General features: G+C 37.2%; 3 protein-coding genes across 4 annotated transcripts in view; all 3 read right to left on the bottom strand.

The window, feature by feature from the left end:
* Nucleotides 1-15924, bottom strand: part of LOC128219407 (choline-phosphate cytidylyltransferase B-like) — a 40449-nt gene extending 24525 nt beyond the window's left edge. The window contains exons 1-3 of the mRNA XM_052927218.1: nt 15810-15924; nt 15056-15172; nt 14226-14377 (exon numbers count right to left, since the gene is read on the bottom strand). Of these exons, the coding sequence (XP_052783178.1) occupies nt 14226-14377; nt 15056-15172; nt 15810-15924 (384 nt within the window). The remainder of the gene's footprint in view (nt 1-14225; nt 14378-15055; nt 15173-15809) is intronic.
* LOC128220762 (uncharacterized) lies at nt 399-4863 on the bottom strand. 2 transcript variants are annotated; one of them, XM_052929287.1, is made up of 2 exons: nt 4769-4863; nt 399-2511 (listed from the first exon to the last, which is right to left on the bottom strand). In XM_052929287.1, the coding sequence occupies exon 2, from the start codon at nt 2494-2496 to the stop codon at nt 415-417; it is 2082 nt and encodes a 693-aa protein (XP_052785247.1). In that variant the 5' UTR covers nt 2497-2511; nt 4769-4863; the 3' UTR covers nt 399-414. The 2 variants fall into 2 exon arrangements, with proteins under 2 accessions (XP_052785247.1, XP_052785248.1); XM_052929288.1 differs by lacking the exon at nt 4769-4863 and adding an exon at nt 4527-4633.
* Nucleotides 6330-10714, bottom strand: LOC128220764 (transcription intermediary factor 1-alpha-like). Its single transcript, XM_052929289.1, has 2 exons — nt 10625-10714; nt 6330-8994 (listed from the first exon to the last, which is right to left on the bottom strand). The coding sequence occupies exon 2, from the start codon at nt 8977-8979 to the stop codon at nt 8152-8154; it is 828 nt and encodes a 275-aa protein (XP_052785249.1). The 5' UTR covers nt 8980-8994; nt 10625-10714; the 3' UTR covers nt 6330-8151.
* Nucleotides 15925-20369: the final 4445 nt, after the last annotated feature.

The raw sequence follows: 20369 nt of genomic DNA, 5'->3' as shown, positions 1-20369 counted from the left end.
TTTGAGTTCAAATTCAACAATAAATGTCATTCTTAGATAAGACACCAACCATGTGTAAAAGAAAGTTAAAAAGAGTTGGCGAAAAAACAATATGTAACAAACTCACTTTAAACATCTAAGCAAGTCTACTAATGCTGTATAAATCTACTTTGTTTCATCATATCCAGTTATGTTCTGTAGCTTCATTTCTTGAGAGCAATGTGCCTATGATTGCCATACGCTCAATAGTATATATGAACACACTCAGAACATCTCGGCTCGCTCTGCCATGACGTCAAACCGCGGGTGTATGTTCTCTAAATGCTGAGCACAAGGACTTGTGAGCAGCATTTTGACTGAGAATGAAAATGTGCAATATATACTTGATTTCTTCAATGTTCATTTGAAAAAACGCACTGACACGCGTTGGAGCGTTTATATGAACGTGTACACGCGTAGGAAGTCGTCCTGACAACCCACGATTAATCTATTCGTCTCCACGTAGGAACACAGCGGTTTGTTTACGCCCTTCACAATTACGCGGCTATAGCATCCGATGTCCCGGATCAAAACCTCGTGAACGTTATTTGATTCCTCGCCACAGACGTATACGCAATTTCCTTCCGGGTCTTGGCACAATCCTCTAGGTTTCTTTAATCTTCTTTTCTTGCTTGAATTGTACACACGGGTTCTTTTTTTAAAAAGGAGCCACTTTTCAACTTCATCAACTATGTAGCAAGAAATTTTCTCATTTTCTGCCAAGATGATTAAAGACTCGTCATAACGCATGACCCACTGACCTTCTTTAACGGTGTTGAAATCTTCATCCTCAGAGTGTTCAAGTGTTGCATTTATGCGATTGCCATCTCTTACTTCTATGGCCACATCATCGGATTGTGATTCATCAGAAGTGCTTTTCGTTCTAAATAGAATAATCAGACGTTCTTCATCAAACATTGACAAACTAACAGGAGGCCTTTTAGTTGCGTAGCTTGATGGTTCTTGAATTACAGACGGGCCAACTGTGTACCTATATATCTTTTTTAATTCGGGAAAACAGAGGAATACCTCGTTTCCAAGGCAACACATATCAGATGGCACACCTGGAAGTTTAATCTCTGTGAGTGGATCTAATGCTCTTGATAGCAGCTTCAACTTTTCATTCCCTTGGTCAGCAACAACAATTTGTCCGTCTGATACAGTCTTTATAGCAACTATTGAACACGTTTTTGCATCAGTGGTGGTTTTCACTTCATACATTTTACCACTGTCAATTTTTCTCTTCATCAGTTCCCTTGGAGTTGCATTTGCTTCTTCTGACACGTTTGCCTCTGTGCCTTTAGCATTACAGATGTTTTCAGGTGATTTAACATTTGTCTCTATTGGAGCATCACCTATTTGAAGAGAAACTGAGCCAAGTGACTGGAGCACATTACATGGCTCTGTCTTGCGCAGAAGTAACTGCTTTGGAATACTGTTTTCTATGGATACTATTTTACTCTTGTACATGTTCATTTTCTCGGTAAGCGTCTTGGACACCACTGCCACCTCTTTCCTTGATCCATGTAGTGTTAACACCGATACTATATCCCAATGTTCATCAATATTTTTTTTAATATTTAAACATTGACTTAAACGCTCTTGTGATGCTTTAACTTCACGTTTGGCCCATGCCTCTGCCTCAGTTTGAAGCAAAATTCCAAGCGTTTCAATATGCTGTTTCCATTTGTCCATTAGTTCCTCACATTCTTGCTTAATTTCATATCGCTGACTTTTAACTCTGTCGGCTGTTTCCACATTTCGCTGAGTGCAGATTTTCAGCCTATCGAGGAGCTTAGTGACGAGGGAAAAATCAGCCGCCTTGGCGAGACAGTTTTTGTCGCTGGTTCCCAGATCGACTATGTCGTCGCATTTCCGATGGCTCCCTGTTAGACAAGACACACAGATCAACTGTTTGTGGTCCATACATTCGTAAGCAACCTCGTTCTCTGGGTGTGTTTTGCATTTCAACAAGTCTCGTATAGCTCTGAAGGGAGAAACATCTTTGGGCATGATGCCATCTTTAAGCATATTATGTTCTCTCGTTAGCTTATTCTTCTTGTGGTCTCTGCAGCAATTTTGACAGAGGTATTCGGTACATGTTATACAGAAACCTGAGGCAGTTTCCAGTAAGTCATCATATTTACAGGCATCACAAAACCTCTTTTTCTCTACGTTCACGGTCTCAACAGTATCTTCATCTGGAGTTTTTGCACATGCCCCAGCAACATTTATTTCAGCTTCTGTACTTGTATCATCAGCAGTATCGCCATTTCGTGTGTCACCGTCTTCATCGCCGTCAGCATCATTTTCATCATTGATCTCATTATCGTCGTCAATAGGACTATCCGAATCATCGTTTTCGTCGCCAAATTCAGTTAGATTATCCATTACTTGTAAAACATTACTGTTATCATTAGCTAGCTCGCTGCTCAAACGACTAGGTTCTTTAGAGGGCTGTATTTCTTCTTCGTCCATTACGTCTTATTGTACCTGAAATTATCAAAGTTTTATAAACGCTTTTTGTTATCATCTATGCCCGCTGTTGAAACAAGCAATTGATTGTTATCTGTTATCAAAACATGTACACAGGTTCAATATTCAACTGATAATCTTTTATATCAGACAAGTATAAAGGTAAAATAAATTAAATAAAACTGATTCATTAGAATGGTAGTATCTAATTATCTGAAACTTACTGTATTAACACACATGCATATAATAAGATTATAATATGCAACTTTTAAAGTTATATGTTTGAAAGCTGTGATTTTGTTGTTGAGAGCTATTAGTTTGGAAGTTTTGTGTTCAAAAAACTATATATTTATATATATGTGCGTGTGTGTGTGTGTGTGTGTGATTACATAACTTTGATTTACCAAAGTCATTCTAAAATTTTAAATCCAGTATTTATATAACCGTCTTTGAAACAAAATTTTCAGTGAATATTATTCACTGGCATAAGCGTCATTCTTCAATAAAATTCCAGAATGTTCGAAGAAATAAAAGACAACAACAAGATATTTCTTTGAAAACGAGACCGAATATTAGACAGAAAAAATGAGAAAACGTAAAAACACGTTTCAATATATACATGTACTTTCTGACCATTTTATGTTTTTTTAGAATGACTTATCACACAGTGTACATTGTATGTGTACTTTCTTTCCGAGTTGTATCATGATGGTATTTTGTAAGACATGAGTTGACATTTATTTGCATAATGATTACTAGAAGTCTACAATCGAATATGTCGCCGGTCGGAAGGGCCAATATTGTTTTATTAAAGGTCACTGTGACCTTAACCATTAAATCCAATCTACAGGGGTCATCTACTGACTGTGGCTTAAGTGCTTGTTTGAGGACTCAACACCAAGAAATTCAGGAGTAAATTAGTGACGGAAATTGATCGAAAACGAAATTGTGACGACGACGAACACGCCGGACAAAGTAGTCTCTATATATCTATCTGCCTTCACAGGCGATACAGAACTAGTTCAGGAAGCAAAGGTTGCTTTTTACTTCCATCATCATTATGTCTTGACTCCTGCATACACTGGCAAATAGAATGTTCTCATTCGCGAAACGTGTACGTTTTGTAACATGAAATATGATTTGGACTTTTCTTACCCATTTCTAAATTAAATATTTAAACACACGCGCAAGCACACACACGCGCACGCACACACACAGACACAGGCGCACGCCTAGATTCTGACCCTGCTCCAGAGAAGAGCGCTTGACCTCAACCTCAGTGCTGTGGCTCACGTTCGAGCCGGTACAAAGAAGTGTACATGTCAAGGTCATCATCTGAGTGCTTGTAATGAAAATGGCCGCCTTATACGAAATTTTAAAGAGGACAAGTTAATTTGAAGACTGACACGGTTGTTCCTAAAATTGTGATGGTAGTCAGTTTGTAATATTTCGGAATGGGGTTGTATTATCTGTACACAGAAGCATAAAATCACTTAAATATTCCTGCTGTAGTGCTGTTTACAGGGGAGCACATTGAAGATTGGAATTTGCTGTACAGTTTCCGACTACAGAAAAAGAAGAGAATGAGACATTGAATTATGTTTGTTTGACATATATAATTACACCAACATATCGCATACCATTTTAAAGGGAATTATCTCCTCTTTTCATGTCACCTTTTTAAAAATGGATTGTTCATATGTTGATTAAGAAATTAAAATAAAATTGGACTCTACCGTGAAATTCAGTAAGTTTGAGTTGCATACCTTGTTTCATTTTTACATCTAAGGCACTAAATATCTTCAGATGTGTTGTTTATCATCTCATTATATGTACCCAAAATGATTTTAATCAACATTTTAGTGACAAACAATGATTCAGACGCCTGTGAAATTTTGTTTTTCATCGCGGCTTCTGACAAAAATAACTGTGTATAATTGTTATAATGTAAGGCTAATGTGATTTGAAAATCGTTACTCTAATTCTTAGGTTATAAATTAGGACTTAAGACAAAATATAGTGTAATTTCTTACGAATGAATATATCCCAAAAAAACACGGTTAAATCATAGGTAATTAGGTATGCATTTCCAACCTAAAAGACTAACACGAATTCGTTCAGATTTTGACCTCGTTTCCTCGTTTCCTCATTTCAAAAAGTCTACTTTCGGTTTGTCAAGTTAACATTACATGCCAATTTTACTATTTAATGACTAACTTGTAATATAAACATGAAGTCCATTTTGTTAAAAGCGAAAACAGAATAAAAACCCTACCTTTGCTACCTTCGTAACATTCACCAAATCAAAACGATGAGAAGAACAAGACGTTTGTATTTCGAAAATACAAGTATTCAAGGAAGACAATCCTGCTACTGTTCCTAAATGCTAAAAGCCGTCTTATACTACCACTTTGCATTTTGCCTATTTAAACGTCTGGGGGACTACTCGATATCGTTTTACGGTATGTAATATATAGGCTAGGAATGTGTGTATATAGTATATAGGTTTGGAATAGCGTAGCTCCAATAGGCACCGTAGTCCCGGGACTTCACTTCGTTTTTAAAAATGACAACACGTCCGAATCGGTTATAAAAACTGAAAGCTAAGGGGGTGATGATAGTCATGACCAATCTGCTTACAAAGATCCACTGACCTCAAAACTAATATATTTAATCTGCTGGTCACAATCAATCATACAACCAAGTATGAGGTCCCTAAGTCAAAGCAATCCAAGGATATTGAATGTTAAGCGATTTTCAACTCAAGGTCACCAACCCCTTGACCTTTGACCCACTGACCTCAAAATTAGAACTCATGAATATGACCTACCTACATAAGTTAAAGATTACTGAGCCTGAGCGTTCTTCATATATTTATCGGAAACCGATTTTAAGCTGAAGGTAAACTTAAGGTCACCACGACATAAATCTCTGACCAACTGACCTCAAAACCAAAAGGCTTTATCTGCTGGTCATGACCAACCTGCCAACAAAGTTTAAGCACCCTGGGCCTAAGCGTGATTCATATCAATAGGTAACCGTGTGAATGGACGGACGAACGGAGAGACGATCTAAATGGCATAAAAATCCAAGGTACAGTAATACTATCTCAAGGTTTAATGTTTTTAGTTATGAGTAGTCGGACACAAGCTTTGGATGAATAAGCGAAATTCTGTACTCTTCAGTTTATAAGGGGTATGATAATGACTTCCAAATGACTTCTCTTAACCTTTTTGACGTCTTTTAACCCCAAAATGCAGTTATCGCAAAAATGAACATGCCATCAAACTCAAACTATATTCTTAATTAAGCGCGAACAACGTCCGGTTTACGAATTTCATGTGACGTATTTCATGCTAAATATTCCATTTTCCTTTAATATGCTAATACATTTCATATTTCAACTAAGGAGGTATTTGTTTAATTACTTTTTAAGCTACTAATAATCATACTTACTAATAAATACACTGTTATGTTCATAAAATGCTTCAATTGAAAACTAAATTATATTAATTTGAAGAAAAGAGAGATAATAAGACAATGAAACGGCCATGCTTACTGCATAATTGGTGTACGTACAGTTCCTACATTTAATCATTCATATTGTTGTATGTAATGCATAGTCAAGTTTACCCACCAAATTTTAAATAAGCAAAACAACGACCAAAGCGGTTTTTCTAAACTTTGAAAAATCGGGTCAAATGGTTAATAAACCAAGCTTTAAAAAACTGAGGCCTACGAGTTTGGGGACGAGTTAGAGAATATCAATTAAACGTGTACAAGGGTTTACAATAATGTATAACATTTTTGTATCTTGATGTTTATTTATTGTTTGATCAGTTTTAATATACATTTGTGTGTTCATCAAGGTTGTTTTTTATCAAATATATTTTCTAGTATTATTTCAAAATAATATTTTTAGCTTGTCCATTTTAACACGTGGCGCTCCATGGTACAATATTAAAACCTATTCAATACTGACGGCGCGTTTCGACGCGACTTCAACAGCATTTGAGTCCCAAATTCAACAAGTGTTTTCATTTGTTATATTAGATACCCGCACTGTTTGAAAGAAAGACGAAACGTACGACTGGTGTCAACTTATTATGTACCTAACTCAATATGTTAAACACATCTATGCAAATCTTCGAAAGTTGTACATTTTAGTTGGTTTCATCAAGTCAAGTTATATTCAATATCATTATGTCCAGAGATATTTGCGCCTATGATGGCCATACGTTCAATATTACATACATAACCACAAAATATTCTTGCCAGCTGCATTTTGATTAAGTGTGTAACACGTGGAATATTCACTTGATGCCGTTAACGTTCAAAATGCGCACTTAAACGTCCATTTGTTGACGCGCTTATATGAACGTGTATACATGTAGGAATTCGTCTTGTTGACAACCAACGATCAGCCTGTCTCCTTCCACGTAGGAACACAGCGGTTGGATTATGCGCTTCATAAGTACGCGGCTATACCGGTATTCAAAATCTCGTATGAAAACCTGGTGAATGTTATTTGATTCCTCGCCACAGACGTACACGTTACTTCCTTCCGGGTCTTGACACAAGTCTCTAGGTTTCTTCAATGTCTTAGTTTTGATTGGATTGTACATCAGGGTTCTTCTTTTAAATATTAGACAGTGGTCAACTTCATCAACTATGTAGCAAGAAATCTTTTCATTATCTGCCAAGACAATTAAAGACTCGTCATAACGCATGACCCATCGACCTTCTTTAATGAGGTTGAAATCTTTATTTTCAGAAAGTTCAAGTGTTGCTTTGATGCAACTGCCATCTCTTACTTCTATGGCCATATCATCTGATTGTGATTCATTAGAAGTGCTTTTCGATCTAAATAGAATAATCAGGCGTTCTTCATCAAACATTGACAAACTAACTGGGGTCTTATGGTTGCGTAGCTTGATGATTCTTGAATTACAGACGGGCCAACTGTGTACCTAGAAATCTTTTTCAATTCGGGAAAACAGAGGAACACCTGATTTCCACGGCAACACATGTCGGATGGAACACCTGGAAGTTTAATCTCTGTGAGTGGATCTAATGCTCTATAGATAGCAGCTTCAACTTTTCATTCCCTTGGTCAGCAACAACAATTTGTCCGTCAAATACACTCTTCATAGCAACTATTGAACAAGTTTTTGCATCAGTCGCGGTTTTCACTACATACATTTTACCACTGTCAACCTTTCTCTTTATCGTTTCATATGGAGGTACACCCGCTTCTCCTGACACGTTTGCCTCTGTGCCTTCAGCATTACAGATGTTTTCAGGGGATTTAACACGCGTCTCTATTGGAGCATCACCTATTTGAAGAGACACTGAGCCAAGTGACTGGAGCACATAAGATGGTTTGTCATGCGCAGAAGTAACTGCTTTGGAATTCTGTTTTCTATGGATACTATTTTACTCATGTACATGTTCATTTTCTCAGTAAGCGTCTTGGATACCACCGCTCACTTCTATCTTTGATCCATGAAGTGTTAACACTGATATTATGTCCAAATGTTTATCAAGATCTTTTTTAATCTTCAAACATTGACTTAAACTCTCTTGTGATGCTTTAACTTCACGTTTGGCACATGCCTCTGCCCCAGTTTGAAGCAAATTTCCAAGCGTTTCAATATGCTATTTCCATTTGTCCATTAGTTCCTCACACTCTTGCTTAATTTCATATCGCTTACTATTAACTCTGTCGGCTGTTTCCACATTTCGCTGAGTGCAGATTTTCAGCCTATCGAGGAGCTTAGTGATGAGGGAAAAATCAGCCGCCTTGGCGAGACAGTTCTTGTCGCTGGTTCCAAGATCGACTATGTCATCGCATTTCCGATGGCTCCCTGTTAGACAAGACACACAGATCAACTGTTTGTGGTACACACATTCATAGGCAACCTCGTTCTCTGTGTGTGTATTGCATTTCAGCAAGTCTCGTATAGCTCTGAAGGGAGACACATCCTTGGGCATGTTGCCATTTTTTAGCATTTTATGTTCTCTCGTTAGCTTGTTCTTCTTGTGGTCTCTGCAACAATTTTGACAGAGATATTCGGTACATGCTATACAGAAGCCTGAGGCAGTTTCAAGTAGGTCATCATATTTACAGGCATCACAAAACCTCTGTTTCTCAACGGCCACCGTCTCCAAAGTATTCAGCGATTCGCTATTTTCTTCATCTGGGGTTTTAGCACATGCCCCAGCAACATTAAGATAGTTTTTCTCCGCTTCTGTACTTATCTCATCAGCGGTATTGCCATTCCGTTTGTCACCTTTTTCATCGCCGTCAGCATCATCCTCACCATCGACCTCATCATTGTCGTCATCATGACCATCTGAATTATCGCTTTCGTCACAACATTCACTACAAGTATCCATTACTTGAAATACATTGCTGTTTTCTTTAGCTAGCTCGCCGCTCAAACCACAACGTTCTTCTGTGGTCTGATTTTCTGCTTTGTCCATTGCTTCTCACTGTACCTGTAATTATCAGATTTTTATAAATGCTATTTGTTATCATATATGCCCGCTCTTGAAATACTCAATTGTTTGTTAATTAGGAAAAAGTAGGAGGATTTCTGACAGAAAAGAAAGAAATAGTAGGACTATTTTTTACAAAAAAGTAGAAAAAAGGAATATTTTTGGTTAAATATGTAATTATTAATAGCTATTAACTTACCTAGAGGAGATGTTTTTAATGCTAAATCATACCTTTCTCTATGCCACAATGAATATTTTAGTGAATGATGCTTGGTCGGTTTCTGTTGCTGAACTGTGAGGTCATCATCCCTCAGCCTTTTTTTTGAAAGATGATACATATCAAAGTGGAACATGTTGCCCCACCTTTCAACAACAGAAACCAGCCAGTTTGACATCTTTTCTGCAAATAAAACTAGCACAATGATCAAACTTTAATATTTTTGCGGACTTTATTTTCAAAAAAGTAGGAATAGTAGGAGTTTTTTTAGAATAAAAGTAGGAAAAAGTAGGAAGCTGTTTAAAAAGGAGGAAAAAGTAGGAAAAGTGGGAAAAAGTAGTAACGCTGGCAGGCCTGTATAATATGTTATCAAAACATGTACATATTTGTAGGTATTGCGCATCCACCGCAGAACAGTGTTTGAATCAGTTGTTTGATAAATTTCGGTTTAAAGGATTATATTAGGAATTTATGTTAATCGTTAAGCCAATAAGTTAAGCCAGCAAATTAAGCCAATAAGGTGCCAATTATGATATTGGCTTAAGCTATTGTAGACTTGTTTGAAATTAATTTTGTTATTCATCGAGGCTTCTGACGAAAATAAATGTGTTTAATTGTTATGCACCAGTCAATTGTAACCACGGCCCCCCAGGTCCGGGGAATAGCGGGGACTTTAATTTTCGGTCCAGCCAACCCCGGCTAAAATCTCCGTACTGCGGGGATGAACTGATGGTAAAATCCCCGCCAAATGCCCCCGCACCCAAGGGACTTTAGTGCACCAGTCAATTGTAACCACGCCCCACCAGGTCCGGGGAATAGCGGGGACTTTGACTTTCGGTCCAGCCAACCCCGGCTATAATCCCCGCCCTGTGGGGACGAACAGATGGTAAAATCCCCGCCAAATGCCCCCGCACCCCAGGAACCCTAGGTAAGGTCCATTCCCCGCTATATTTAAAGCGAGGACAAAACCACTGCATTCACCCGGCACTGCGGGGCCATCTGAAAGGTAAAAACACGGCCCATTTCCCCGGCTATCCCCGGTATACTCCCGGACCTCGGGGACGTGGTTTCAATTGACTGGTGCATTATCATGTCAGGCTCATGCGAATAAAAAATCGTTACTCTAACTCTTAGGTTATAAATTAGGACTTAGACAAAATAAAGTGTAACTCCTTACAACTGAATATTCCACAAAAAATCTACGATAAAATTATAGGTAATTAGGTATGCATTTCTAATTGGAAAAAGACTCAACACGCTTTAAAAAAGTCGTTCAGAATTTGACCTCGTTTTCTAAAAAAGTCTACTTTCGGTTTGTTAAGTAACATTACATGCCAATTTTACTATTCAACGACAAACATATGATATAAAGATGGTGTGCAGTTAAAGCGAAAAAAAGAATAAATAACGTACCTATGATACCTTCGTAACATTCACCAATTTAAAACGATGAGAAAAACAAGGCGTTTGTATTTAGAAACTGAAGTATTCAAGGAAGATAATCCTGCTTCTGTTCCTAAATGTTAAAAGCCGTCTCATTATAAAACTTTGCACGTCTGTGGGACTACCACAAATTCTTCACGGTATGAACTATATAGGTTAGACACATAAGTAAATAGTATATATAGGGTAGGAATATGTGTATACATATATTATTTCTAGGCTCGGAATATGTGTACACATATTCCAAGCATGTATACTGCATACTTTGAACGATTTCGAGTAGTCCCGCAGACGTTTAATTAGGCTAGTACTATGTGTATATAGTATATAGGCTAGGATAAGGCCAAATAAAAAATAGGTGCGTTTCAGGTAACGCTGCCAAAAAAAATAGGGTAGGTAGGTCGGAATATTTTTTTTTTATATATATATATATTTGATATATTGATTTCGGTAACTGTTGACTCAGAAAGTAACAAAAATAAAAGTCATCAATTTTCAGGTTTATCAGTAGTTTTTAAATATGTTCCATGCTTCAAAGGAAACATTCTTTATTTGTCTGGTTAAATACTTTGACAATGATAGTTGGATTTCAACTAAGTTATGGTACACCACTCTGCTATTATTTAAGACTTTCCAGGATGGTTTTACTTTTCTTTATGCACCCTTTTGCTTTCAATAACCATATGTAGAATGCTAACCTCTCTGTAACATAATTACATGAAGAGTGGCACAGCCAATGTACCATATAAGCAATCAGCCAAGGAAACCTCAATGCTGTCAAGAGGACCTGGGGGTTTAGGTTTGAAGAACAAGTAACATGCAGGTTTTATTGCCAAAATTGCACACTTATGTATGACATATCAATCCGAAAGTCAGTATCTGACACAAGAAAATATAGTTCAAGAATTGAAATATACCTGCCACACAAGCACAAACTACCCGTAATTCATCTTAGAGTTCGGACAATCTAAAAATTCGGACATCCATTATTATTTTCAAAAATAATTTATTTTAGGTACCTAATTTTCGGACACCCAAAGGACATCGATTGTAACTTTTACAGTTACTAAGTCTCACAGACCAAAATTATTGATCTTTATCGTTACAATGCCTGGCTAGATTACCTAACCATATACATCACTGTGATAAGTTAGTTAGTTACTACCCATCCTAAACAATTTATTGCCTGTTGAAAAGGACGTGTGATATATTAAATGGAGGATTAAATAAACAACAAGGGTAATCAAGAGATTAAGAAAACACAGACATGACATGTTTGTAAAACGATCCGCCAATAAACTTTGAAACTTGTACCACACTTTTAATATAGACTTTATGAAGTAATAATCGTACAGTAATACTCATTGTGTCATCAATAGAACAATAAAAGTCAACACTTTCAATGATACAGGTAACTATTTAAAGTGATGAATTAAAGTTAGAAATATGCAATACTTAAGTTACAATCAAAAACACCACCCAGACACATTAATCCTTATAATGCTCTGACAACTTCATACACGTATCGCTAGTGACACAGTGCCTCATAATGCTCTTACAACCTCATACACATATCCTCAGTGACACAGAGCCTTATAATGCTCTGACAACTTCATACACGTATCGCTAGTGACACAGTGCCTCATAATGCTCTTACAACTTTATACACGTATCCTTAGTGACACAGTGCCTTATAATGCTCTGACAACCTCATACACGTATCGCCAGTGACACAGTGCCTCATAATGCTCTTACAACCTCATACACGTATCCTCAGTGACACAGTGCATTATAATGCTCTGACAACCTCATACACATATCCTCAGTGACACAGAGCCTCATAATGCTCTGACAACCTCATACACGTATCGCCAGTGACATAGAGCCTCATAATGCTCTTTTTTCTTTTCTTTTTTTTTTCTTTTTTTTTTCTTTCTTTTTAAACATATTTATTTTACAACGATTGTGAAACAAATTATTACAAAATTATATTAATCACTATCGTTGGCACGATTTTACGCGAGAGTGTGGTCTTGTGTTGTGGGGTAAACCGGAGAACCCGGATAAAACCCACTTGTCCGGCTTGGTGACCACATAATGCTCTGACAACCTCGTCCACGTATCGCCAGTGACATAGAGCCTCATAATGCTCTGACAACCTCATACACGTATCGCCAGTGACATAGAGCCTCATAATGCTCTGACAACCTCATACACGTATCGCCAGTGACATAGAGCCTCATAATGCTCTGACAACCTCATACACGTATCGCCAGTGACATACAGCCTCATAATGCTCTGACAACCTCATACACAAAATCGCCAGTTACATATAGCCTTATGATACTCTTACAACCACATACACATATCCTTAGTAACATACAGCCTCATAATGCTCTGACAACCTCGTCCACGTATCGCCGGTGACAAAGAGCCTCACAATGCTCTGACAACCTCATACACATATTGTTAGTGACACAAAGCCTTATAATGCTCTGACAACCTCATACACATATCCTCAGTGACACAGTGCCTCATAATACTCTTACAGTCTCATACGCATATCATCAGTAACACAGTGCCTTATAATGCTCTGACAACCTTATACACGTATCCTTGGTGAAATAGAGCCTCATAGTACTCTGACATTCTTATCCCCGTTACCTTAGTGACAAAGTGCCTCATAGTGCTCTGACATTCTTATCCCCGTTACCTCAGTAACAAAGAGCCACATAGTGCTCTGACATTCTTATCCCCGTAGCCTTAGTGACAAAGAACCACATAATGCTCTGACATCCTTATCCCCGTTACCTCAGTAACAAAGAGCCACATAGTGCTCTGACATCCTTATCCCCGTTACCTCAGTGACGGAGAGCCACATAATGCTTGACATCCTTATCCCCGTAACCCCAGTTACAGAGAGCCACATAGTGCTCTGACATCCTTATCCCCGTTACCTCAGTGACAAAGAGCCACATAGTGCTCTGACATTCTTATCCTCGTAACCTCAGTGACAGAGAGCCACATAGGGCTCTGACATTCTTATCCCTGTTACGTCAGTGACATAGATCCACATAGTGCTATGACTTCCTTATCCCCGTAATCTCAGTGACAGAGAGCCACATAGTGCTCTGATACCATTATCCCCGTTACCTCAGTGACAAAGAGCCACATAGAACTCTGACATTCTTATTCCCGTTTCATCAGTGACAGAGAGCCACATAGTGCTCTGACATACTTATCCCCGTTACCTCAGTGACAAAGAGCCACATAGTGCTCTGACATCCTTTTCCCCGTTACCTCAGTGACAGAGCCTCATAATGCTCTGACATTCTTATTCCCGTAACCTTAGTGACAGAGAGCCACATAGTGCTCTGACATTCTTATCCCCGTAACCTCAGTTTTTTCGTTTTTCATCACATAATTAAGGGGTAGCGAACTAACAAAAATAAGGAAAAAACATCTACCTATCTACCTATCCCTCAAATGTTCGACAATTAAACTAAACCAAGTATATGTTTTAAGTGTGGCCCACTGGTACACTAATACACTAGCAAGTATGTGAATGGACCTTATGTCTTTCAAGGTATTCGTCAGTAAGTGTCCAGGGTGCATCAGTGACCACCTCGTCTACGTATCGACAGTGACGCAGAGCCTCGTACCTCTCACTCTCGTTCATCACTGTACGGCCTTTTTTCCTGTGGGTCAGCTCATCGTTGCAAACTGATGAATACATGAGAAGGAAAATAGTATTTTAAAATTTACATTTTGCAAAGAAGTTTAGAACGTTGATTCCTTGGTTAGCGACAAATATGAAAAGTTTAATAAGGTTGGTAAGAGCTCTTTATTTCAACAAATGATGAGGTTAATAAGTTGGACATGAGCTGCATACAAATGTTTTATGGAGAAAAAAATACATTTGCTAATTAGCTCTTATTCAGTTCAACACGTCAACACATCTTTTTTTCATTCTTGTTCAAATGTTGTTGTTTTTTTCTCAGCCGAATGTGTTCCTTCACAGAACTTATTCCTGCTGATAATGTCACAAACAAACAAATAAGTTTTAGTATAAGCACAGTAACAGGAACATGCATTACCGAACATATATCAGGGATGTAATTAAAAATACAAGGGCACAAATTGTGACCTACACCCCTTAACTCAGAATATAAAAAATAAGCCCTGTACGTGAAACAGAGGGTAGGGCGGGGGTAGGGGGCTCCCCAAGATTTTTTTCTTAGTGTAAAATCATTCCATTGGATGTATTCTATGCATATTTCTTTTGTCATATTGACATTAAAAGTTCACCTGGACAACTCCTTCAACATATCCCTCGGGTCTGTCAGTACATTCTATTATTTTGACGCTAAGACTGCTTTAACACTGAAAGAACAACTGTACCTCCGACAATCAAGTATGTGTTCGGAAAAGCACATTTAGCCTGCTCCAGTTGCCTAGCGTGGCCCGAGTGGAACATGTCATAAATGCCATCAGCGTATACTCTTACACGCCTTGGGGCTGTAAACAAGATCAGAGATAACATGAGCATCACTATATACGTCATAGAGTTTAAGCTAAAAAGTTATTCATCCTGTTTCATTTTAGAAGCACCCTTTTGACCTCATGGAGACCAACATTAATGAATTAAATGCTTAAGACTGTCAAATATTTCTTGTTTGGATTAAAACTTATAATAAGTTTAATATGAAATAAGGCACTGCCTTAGATGGGATCTAGGTATGTTATCAACTACAGAAACTGCTAATGCTGTACAATTTTTCCTAGGTAAACAGGTGTAAAAGGCAAAATTGATTTTATAGGACATACCACGACTATGACTATGACCAATTAGATCATTTAGGTGCATCACAAGTAAGGTCAATGCAATGCAAAAGAAACTGAATATTATTTTTGGATTAAAACTTATAATAAAATTAAAAGTACATACACACTAAGATTTTGAAGTTGAAATCAAATATTACTACAATTCAACACAATTTCAAACACATTTGTCAAATTCATTAAGTTTTTCACAGCCCGATTCAGTGTGCCTATATCACTCTTAGCTACCTGTCCCTTTTCTGCAGCACCGTGTACTTTTTAAAACCTTTCTAAAATCCTATGGCAAATTAAAGACTTCTGTCCTGTCTCTAACCTCTTCCAGCCTCTGCGTCATCCAATGACAAACGGATACTGTAGTCACAGGACTCCCGTTCAAAATGTGCAGCCTCATCGTGTGAGAGATGGGCGGGGCCGCAGCTGGAACCCATGCCCTTAGGTATCTGTAGAAAAAATGAGTACAGCAAAGTGGCTGAAATTAACACAAGCCTACACGCACTGACCTAATAAAAAGATTTTGGATTTTATATTGCAGGGATTGTTATTTGTTTGAAATCCAAGCACTTGCACAGTGAAACATTTCGGGCTTTTTTATCTGAAAGATTACTTTCGAAAACTATAAAGTAACGGGTTAAAGCTAAAAACATTTATCATCTTCTGTTTGTCTTATTTCACTGAAGACGTTCTCCTCTGGTACTAGCTATACACAACGACATGTACATCAAAGTGAATCATCTTATTTGTAGCATTACTCATTTAAGGCGTGAACAGCTTTTTTATTAGATCCCAGAACTGTTTTCAGCATACTTTACTGCCGTTATGCTATTTTTAGTAATCCCCTCACCTCATAACTTGAATACCTTAGACTTACAGGCACAGAAATCGTGAACTGATTTCTCAACGGAAACATTTATTTTCTAACAAGTTTGAAAGAGTCATAGGATCATTCATGTGAAGTTAAATGAAAGGAGAATGTCCACGAAGATTTATTTTCGGACCCGCTAAGTCTCCAAAGAAACAAAAGCCATTGACAGTTTGTGTCTGAAACACATGTTAAAGTAAAATATAAATTACACTGACATTGCCAAGATGAATAATATTATGTTCGCCTACATCAAACTTGCTAACAAAAAATGATTGCGTATATGCAACTCGGTCTCCATAACCCTCTCCAGCATAAACTAATATCGTGTACATATTTATTAAACTTTTCGGAAAAAATCACTTTCTTTTGACTAAAAAAAGAACATATATAACAACAGATATGTTTCCCCAAAGTCGATTTAATTAGAACGGATAAGAGACTTATACTTTACTATTGTTAGCATTGTTCTTCATTTCATGTGAATTTCTTATTCTTTCGCAAATATGGCTGAATAAGGGCTTAGAAAGCAGCTTCGTGTGCCTAACCTTTTGACCCTGCGGTTAATAAGGAGATATCATTTAAGGCAATTGTAGACGACGAACAGATGGACGGATGAATGACGTCGCCAGACAATCCGCAATAGCTCACCGCATTTTGTTTATTTTGATATGGTTTAACATATTAACAGCTCATCGTCACATAACATGAAATACAAATACACCCACTAATTCAGTAAATAAATATATAGTTACATGAAAATGAGTTTTTTTTTGTATATTATAAGATAATTTGAGTAACGCAATGAAACTACAAAGGAAGGCACTCTCGTAGAAATCCAGGAATCTTAATTCAGAATATCGAAATACAACGACAAATCATTATGGAAAATACAATGCATAGATAAGTATAAAATCAAAGTCATACATGAAACCGATTAAGCTGATTAAATTCTTATTTCAAAAGCTTTTAAACAGCTATTTGCTGATTTAAATTATTTTGATTATAAAAACCTTTCTTTATTGAACGTCTCAAATGAACCTACGTTGAATAACTTTTTTACAATACGGCCGTAATTAAAATATACCAGCAATGCAAAACACCAATAATCATGAATAAATAACAATCGCTGACCTGAATTTAACTTCTGATTACTGACAATCGCGACCCTCCAACTGCCCAAAGACCGCTAGGAGTTTATACACAATCAATCAACGGTCAACATACTTTTTCCAAAAATGTTATTTCACATTTGTTCATGGAAATGGATTAAAGTACATTGACTAATTTGGAAGGTTAATTGTGCAATTCAGGTATTCCACCCTATTATAAGCATTAATTGTCATAGTGCCAAAGCATACCGCACATTAGTGCCACCACATTCACGTCTTTGAATGCCGCACAATGCTTGGTGTAAAATATGCCAAAATTATTCGTCGGGTTTAAGACACAAATCTCATCTGGGTCAAGTCTAGCTTGAGATTTTGAAAATATAGACAGAAATGAACTTTAACTGCAGTACAGTCGATCTCATGTACAGCATGGCCGTTATCAAAGGATATATATAATCAAAGGAATATTACGATAGGACACTATGATCTGTATAACGTCTCGTTCGAAGTATAAATGTGTGTCTGCTCACACTACGCAGTCTTGGCGGATAAGCGTTTACACACAAAACTCGAAGTCTGTCTGTCTACGATTTCACTTAAACCCTCTTGCACATTTTTTGAAACTTTGGCTTAAAATGACGCATATTAAAACAAAATTACAAAAAAATGTATTTCTTTAATTTATTCACTAAAATTGTGTTAATGACATTCATTTAATACTGTATTTTTTCATGAGCCTTTCAGGATTTCATGTGAAAAAATCGGGAATAAGTATAACGCTTAAAAAATGCCTTTGTTTGGAGTCGGCATTTTCACGCTCAATTTAGAGGGGGTAAAAACACAAGAAGGCCAATATTGATGACATTAAGATATATGTGTATGAGGTGGAGAGAGTTATGAAAAACGCTCGATTTCTAGCAGGCTCGGGAATGGCCATCGACAAAGACTATCCAGTAGAGATAAGACAAGCACGGAAAAACCTCTGGCCAACGTATAAAGATTATAGGGCCAAAACCCGCTCAGCCAGAACTCAATTCCGATACCCGGCGGCTATTGTTGTTAATTGGCAGACCGTGCAGGATGAATTTCCTGATTGGCACAGATTACTCAACCGACCGTTGAAACGAACACAACCTGTACCGGAAGTAGTGATGTCCGACGGCGCGGTCGGAAGCACATATACACCGGTAACAACAACAGATGCTACGCAGATGATACGACAGTCCGTTCCAAGAGTCAACGCTAATCAACCGTCTGCGTTTACAGACTGGAAAAGACCAGCTAATAGTGTTAAGAATAAGAATGCCCAACCTTTGACAATAGGCTGAATAACACCTAGACTAAATTTGTGCATGCTTATCCGTTTTCGGCATTTGAAAGTGTAAATTCGCAATCGCAATCCCTAATTGATCAGCAGAACATACAGCAAAACAGTAATCCGCGTGCTATTGTTGACAAACAAACGCCACGTGGTAGACCACAATCACGTGCAAAAACTGTAGTCAATCCAGGCAGAGCAAGGTCAGCCAGCGCACAAATACACCGAGCTACGTCATCAATCACAAGAAAAGCAACCAATGGGAAAGACTGCTCACAAGGTTCTACGCAAGGTCACGCTTGCTAGGAATTTCCAAGTGCGAATAATGTACATACTAATACGAAATCTACAGTTAAGTTCGCGTTGCTAAATGTTCAAGGTTTAATTACCAAACGTCAAAATAAATTAAATTATCCAGAAGTAAATATCATTTTCAAAAATAATGAAATTATTTGTTTTACTGAAACATGGGGATCTGAAGAATTTGATTTTGCTGTTAAAGGTTTTGATGTTTTTATTTTGAATAGAAAAGAGAAAGTAATTGGCACAACCCATAATTCTGGAGGGATAATTATTTATGTCAGAGATAAATTTGTGAGTAAAGATATGTTTATCATGGAGCATAGTGATACAAGTATTTGGATTAAACTTGACGGTAGATTTTTTCAATTTCAAAAATGATTTATTTGTTTGTCTTAGTTATGTTATTCCAAGTACGTTAAGCAGGAATGCTCTTGTTGACACTAACACATACAATGTTATCATGGAAAATATAATACATATTCAGGATAAGAATGGTGAGGAAAATTGCTTATTTTTGTTACTTGGTGATCTAAACTCTAGAATAGGGCTTTTGCCAGACTTTGTTTCGGAAGATACTGAATCGTTAATTCATTTAAATATTTTACTAGACGATTATAATATTGATAATATTTTACCTAGGCTATCGTTTGGTAAAGGTACTAACGCTAATGGGTCATTACTGTTGGATTTTCTAAAACAGACAGGTTTACGAGTTGCCAATTGGCGTGTATGTGGTGATAAAGGTGCATTTACATATATAGGAAGATCTGGAGCTAGTCTTGTAGATTATTGTATTGTTAGTGAGAAGTTGCTTAACCATTTTACGACATTTACCACAAATGGACCTAATATATTATCAGATCATTGTCTTGTTGAATTTTCATTAGAAGGTAATGTTGATAAATTGAATGTAAATAGTATTACTCTAAATGGTATACATGTAACAAACACGGTAGATGACCATTATTTCAAATAGAAGTCAGGCAATAAATATGACTTTGTTTGAGTATATCTAGTGAGTAATTCAAGCACAGTATGTTTGAACTGAACTGTAATATTAGCGAATAGTAATGATGATATTGATCAATGTATTTATAACCTGTTATCATGTATTGAAGGTGTATGCGAGCCTATTATATTCAGTAAACGGATTAACAGTCAATCGCTTAATAGTGGAAATACCAATTATGTAGATAGTATCACATCAAGAATATCGAACCCGTTATTTGACCATGTTGTTCAAGATAAACGAAAGGATTTTTATTGTAAACTTAATTTATA

This window comes from Mya arenaria, chromosome 15 (assembly GCF_026914265.1).
Source record: "Mya arenaria isolate MELC-2E11 chromosome 15, ASM2691426v1".
In the NCBI taxonomy this organism is placed as follows: Eukaryota; Metazoa; Mollusca; class Bivalvia; order Myida; family Myidae; genus Mya; species Mya arenaria.
The sequence above is the reverse complement of the archived record's forward strand: the minus strand, read 5'-3'. Positions and strand labels throughout refer to the sequence as shown.